Here is a 6,000-nt window from a genome sequence, read left to right on the forward strand (position 1 = left end):
ATGTGGTGTGTCTGCATGAGTGAATGAGTGAGTGAGCCAGTGAGTGTGTGGCATGGGTTGTGTGTGTGTGTGTGTGTGTGTGTGTGTGTGTGTATGTGTGTGTCCTGAACCTGAAGCATTGCGTCAGGGAGGCGTTTGTTCTCCATAAAGACTTCAGGGGCTCTTTCATGTAGGAGCTGCTAGGCCTGGAAACTTTGACACAGGAAGATAGACACACATTAACACACACACACACACACACATCAGGGACCACTCCTTGGAGAGGTAGACAGAGGTGTATGAAAAGATAGACTGGCCTGCTCAACAAAAACAACACTCCTATTGTCTCATCTCTCTCGCTCTCCTTCTCCTTCTTCTCCTCTCTCCATTGGAGAATCATGAAGATAAACTGCCATGCCTAGATATTAGGGTCCAGTGGCAGGACGGAGGACGGGGGGTTCGGGGGGTTGTCAGAAGTGGAATGTGTGTGAACTGCACACCGCCTCCTATAAATCAGGGAGACAAGTAGGAGAAAGGAGGAGGGAAAGCAGGATGGGGGATGAGGGGGAGTCAGCGTGAGGGAGTGATAGGAGCAATGACAAGATAAATGAGTGGTGATGGAGGGGGTGGGAGGGTGCAGGTGCAAGAGAGGTGCGCATGGGCTGGGGTTGAATTTGTGCGAAAGAGCGATAAAGCCAGAGGGAGGTCATGGGAGGGAAAATAACAGTCCACTTGAACTTTTCAGATCACTGTTCAAATCTGTTTTTTTAAGATGATTTTTTATATTTGTACAGTTCAAACAGTGGAGGCTGCACAATTTAATGTCATTCAGAACCTTCTCGGATAACTAGGAGCGATTTGCAGTGACTGTGATTACAAGTACACTAGATTGTCAAAAAGGTTTGAACTGGCGTTAACATTCTTCTGCTGAGGGCTAAAATTTGGTAACATGAGCCTTTTAATACAATGTTTACTCCATTTCAGTCAGCTAGTCCATTATTATTTCAGTACAACTTTCAAATAGGTCATGAATATAAATCTAAAGGGTCCATAAGTTGTAACTATGTCTTTATAAAGGGTTAATAAAGTCATTTACTAATACTTTAGATTAGTTATTAGATTAGATTAGTTATAAACTATTATTAACATAGATGTTGGTAATCCATTAATAGAATAATTCAGCATTTACAGAACTATATGCTTTCTTAACAAGTGTTAGATAAGAAGTTGGATACTGCTCTCATGTCTCTAATCATAAAAATATAAACTATTTCTTGGCTGGGATCAGTTGCTAGGCAACCTGCAGAGACTCCAGGAAGTTACTGCTCCCAGCAAAGAAATAGGCAGGTAATGTGTTAATAAGTGAGCTTTGGAGGTACTGGTGGGCATATTTTTGGACAGAGCCAGATAGCTGTTTACAGTCTTAAGGGGGTGATATCAATTTTCTCATCCAATATCAATTGAAGAAACACTTATGGGTTTCCCGCTCTTAATAGACCGTCAAGTCTGCGGTTATAAAAGGTTAATAAGTCATTCTAAAAGGATTTAATTATAAGATACAGATCTATATGATTGGGTGTGATGGAAGAAAATGAGCCATGTTAATTGTAGCTCCTTATCTGTGTTCTTAGGCAGCTCCCGATAAGCTCTCCAACTCTTAGCACCTCACACAACTTATGAGACTCCCCACTGAAAGGCGGGGGGGGGTTTAAAGAAAACACAAAGCTCTTTAGGCTGTCTCTCAGCACTTCATCACTTTACACCCACTGGTCAGCATAAAAGTCTTTGTTGTGGGAGAGAATGTAGCATGAAAAACAAGATTAATAATCATTACAGGAATATATTTTTTCTCAAAACCAAAGCAGAGAGGAAGATTTCCAAACTGGAGTTCTCCACAGCCCCCCTCTGCATTCAAAAGAGCTGTTCCTTTTAATATGTTAAAAAAAAAAAACATAGCATTTTTAATTACTCTAAATGAAAAAAATGCAAGCAGAGCACACTTGTTAAAATATAGAGCTCTTTAATCAGGAAAAACTGGATATTAAACTTCCACTTCTGTTTGTTTTCAGCCAAAGACAGACAACAAACCTTCACGTGAAAACTGTCAATGTAAAACTGAAAGAAAGCAGTGAAACGGCACAAATAATTCATGACTGCACCATTTGTCAGTGAATGATGCAATTCCAAACATTTGGCTGTTAAAAAAACTCTCTCCTTCCATTGTAGATATACCAAGACAACCCATGTAAAGACTGCACAGAGGCACATAAGGCAAGAGAAAAAGAGAAGTTTTTTTAATTGAGCTTGGCAGTCTCAGTTGTGTAATTTTTTTCGTATTGTATTTATTTACAGTTTAGTATCCAAGCAGGACAAAATGTATTTATATCAATTTAGGTTTTTTCCATTTGGTTCCATAAATTCAAAGCAAAAACTTGGCCTTTTACTCTCAGCACCATGTTTAACAGTCGAGGTTGACCTGACAGGAGTGTCCCAGTGTGGCTGTATGAAGCATTTTTGCTCCCCCATCAGGCAGTGTAAAGGAACTGCAGTCTAACGAGGACTGAGTACCGCTTCCATCCTCTCACAAGCATTCCCACAAGTGACAACATGTGAATGTAGAAAGGCTCCTTTGGTAAGTGTGACCCTCTGTTTAAATGATTTTAGAGCAGCTCAGAAGAACCAACCGGAGATCTTGCTTTGCTAAAAAACTGTCTGTTAAGGCACCTCAGTATATTCCTTAATTATTATACAAAATTAACCTGATTTCCAAGCAGAATACAATCTTCTTTTTTTCAGGCAAACTGCTCAATATCGCCTTTCCTCCTCTTCTTCTTTGATTTAGGTGTTTCAGGATCTTCACTTAAACTAGATGTGACATCTGTACCACTTTCATGTTTCCTCTTTTTGTTTGGCTTGTCACTAAGGTAACCACTGGAGTCACTGGTGTGGACCTCTGTAGGGGAGACCTCAACCTCTTCCTCCTCTTCTTTCAAATGTTTTTCCTTTTTCTTCTTCTTCTTCTTCTTTTTCTCACCAGCTTCATTGCCGTTTGCTTCAGCCATTGTTCCGTTCAGCTCTGGTGTTTTGTTGCCATCCAATTGGCAGGAGGGTGCATTTGTGACGACCTCTTCTATCTCCTCCTCTTTGACTCTGTCTCTCTTCTTTTTCTTCTTCTTCTTTGGGGTGTCGACGGGAGATTCCTCTGTGGATTCTGGGTTGGGCTCCGGCTCCTTTGATGGTGGTTCTGGCTGGTCTGCGGTGAAGCCGGACTCTGAACTCTCACCCATAGCTAGCAGTTCCTGCACCCTGAGACACACAGACGAAAAACAGTAAGAAATCAAGGGTTTGGAAATGTCCTCTCCAAAATATTCTACGACAAAAAATGGTCAGATTAAGGAAACTTTCAATCACATAGTCAATGTTATTAAAGTTAGATTCCTAATGAATATGCATTTCCACTAAAATGTATTGAACAAACTGTTACCATTCAGTCTGCATAGGTGCAAACTCAAGTAGGCAGTAAAAGGTAACAAATAAATAACTGCTGCTTTTCTGGAGACTTAACATGCACCAAGACACCAGCTGTGTGTAGGACTTTACATAGAAAACTACAGGTGTACCCTGTCGGCTACACTGCATCAAGAAGCAAATTGCTCGTGTCCCATAAGAAAAGTTTGCCACTGATTCTGGGGCAAAAAAAAGCTACATCTTGATGAAGCTAATGTTCTGAAGTTCAGTTAACTAGAACATTTCAAAGTATATAACAAAGATGTGGTCAAGCACAGTCCTGCGTCAAGTGCAGGTGTGTGCGTAATTTGCCACTTGCCTGGTCCTGTCCAGTCGTCCTCTGATCAGCAGTACCCCCACCGCATCAGCGTCGAGTGCAGTCACCTCAAACTCCAACTCTGTTCCGATTCTCGGCCCTGCGTCTCGCCAGGTTTCCACAGAAACGAGGTTGGGTTTGGGGATGCTGGCGTTGAAGCAGCCGTGAACCAAGCAGCCCACATGGCTTACTCCTAGTTTATTCACCGTACCCTGGAAACAGAAACACAGTAGAATTAAAACAACACACAAAAAAGTTGGCTGAAAAAGAGGTAAAGAATTTCTTGATGTTTTCTTGGTTCACACAGGTTGGTATTTTTCCAAATAGACAAAAACCTGGTACTGTACTGTTTTCTTATTTCCCCCCAGGAAAATGCCCCAATCATATGCTCCAACAAATCATCTATAACATAAATTATATTGTCCCATGCATATTTAATCACATGAATTGACTGCACTGCATATCATTCTGTTTACACAGGGACTGTCAGAGGTTTCCCCCAAGCCCTGTTTGTATAGCGCATCACAGCTAGGCCAAGACCCATGCCAAAAGTGAACTGTACTGTGCCAAAACGTAATGCAAGCCACTCTGAATAACAGCATCTGCCAAGCGCTGTAAACGTCAATCTCACCCGCAGTTTCTGTCCTTTTTTAGGCTGAAAGACAATAAAGTTGGCCTCTATGTTCATGTGGATGTAGCCGTTGTCGTCGTAGATGTCTCCATGCTGGCTCACTATCCTGATGTTTTCATACGCCAAGGGGACTCCTGTTAGACTGCATGAGGGAAACAGGGCAAGTCGAGTTAGCAGGAGAGTTTGATATGAAACAATACGACACACACTTATGGTCAGACAAAACACACACAGCTGAAATCCTGTTTGCACACATATTACAACAGAGTGCAGGTCTGTATCCAAAATGTCTGCCACTGCCAGAACCAAGGCATTGTTCAGCTGGTAGTGACAAATAAATGGAAACTGGGGTCAGTAACTAGAAACCTCGACTGCTTCCAAGACGGCTACACAGACACACATAAACCTGGCATGATGTTAGGAATGGTTGACATCGGCTTGTGTGCACAGCAGAACAGAGACAAAGCTATAAAAATGGTCAAAGAAAACTTAATAAAAGTGTTGTTACCTCTGTGAGAATCTGAGCAGCTCGGCTTCCAGCTCCTCCTGTATACCTGTCCTCTTCTTGTTCAGGTACATGGGCGGCAGGCCGATGTGTCTCCGGTGCGTGCTCAGGACCAGACACGAGTACGGCGCTGACAGCAGCTCGGAGGCGGCTGCGAACGACGGGATAGAGCACGGGACCGCGCCCGCGTCTCTGCCCGGTACGGAGGACACGGCGGCCGACTGGTCCTGGGCACTGGCGGCGGACACTTCACCGGACATTTTCACATGTTGTTGGTCGTCTTCAGCGTGCTCGAGGTTCGCCATACTGTTTAGGAGTACCGGAAGAGCAAAGGCAGGCGATTTCCGGTTTGAGGAAGGCTGGCTCAGCAGCTGTTGAAGCCTTAAAATTATTATTATTTATATCGCCACCTGCTGGCCAGGAGGTGGAACGACAGACGAAGATAAATATCTACTCTAGTATCTAATATCTAATACATTACAGATATATTTACAGATACAAACAAAAACATTGATTTAATGATGAAAAGCAAAACTATTATGTATAAAAAGTAAGCAAATCAACAAAACACATGACTTGTAATCGGCCTAGTTAAATTAATAATGCATAAGTATGTAGCTTTATTTAAATTTTCTTAGCTGTTGTAGTATGTTTTAAAAATATAACAGTATATCTTTTGACCTGTTCTATTTGTTTGACAGATCTTAATCCAAAATGTGACATATAGCTGCATTTAAATGTGGCATGTTATTGAAGTAAAACATTTAAACATTTAAGTAAACATTACACCAGTGTCGAAGAGCTGTAGACTCACCATAAGTTAGCATACAGTAGTAAAGGCACAAACACTTATAAGCCCAAGTTTCACAGTATGTTTGTGCTAATGCGATTAATTGTAACTTTGGGAGGACTAGAACATACACTAGCGCAATACAAACTAACACGATAAGGGGCTTTAAACTGGGTACTGCCTAATTACACAATTTCAGGCCATGGCTCAAACAGGGACCAGATTTAATACAATTATTTCAGGTGATGCTGTGCTTACTTGGTGCATGTAAT

General features: G+C 41.8%; 1 protein-coding gene across 1 annotated transcript; it reads right to left on the reverse strand.

Annotated features, from left to right (window-relative positions):
• Positions 1-1,979: 1,979 nt before the first annotated feature.
• Positions 1,980-5,278, reverse strand: polr1f (RNA polymerase I subunit F). The gene is made up of 4 exons (XM_051389861.1): positions 4,942-5,278; positions 4,434-4,575; positions 3,806-4,014; positions 1,980-3,285 (listed from the first exon to the last, which is right to left on the reverse strand). Exons 1-4 carry the CDS (start codon positions 5,241-5,243, stop codon positions 2,772-2,774), a joined length of 1,167 nt encoding a protein of 388 aa, XP_051245821.1. The 5' UTR covers positions 5,244-5,278; the 3' UTR covers positions 1,980-2,771.
• Between the last annotated feature and the right edge of the window lie 722 nt (positions 5,279-6,000).

Source organism: Dicentrarchus labrax, unplaced genomic scaffold (genome assembly GCF_905237075.1).
Source record: "Dicentrarchus labrax unplaced genomic scaffold, dlabrax2021, whole genome shotgun sequence".
Lineage (NCBI taxonomy): Eukaryota > Metazoa > Chordata > Actinopteri > Moronidae > Dicentrarchus > Dicentrarchus labrax.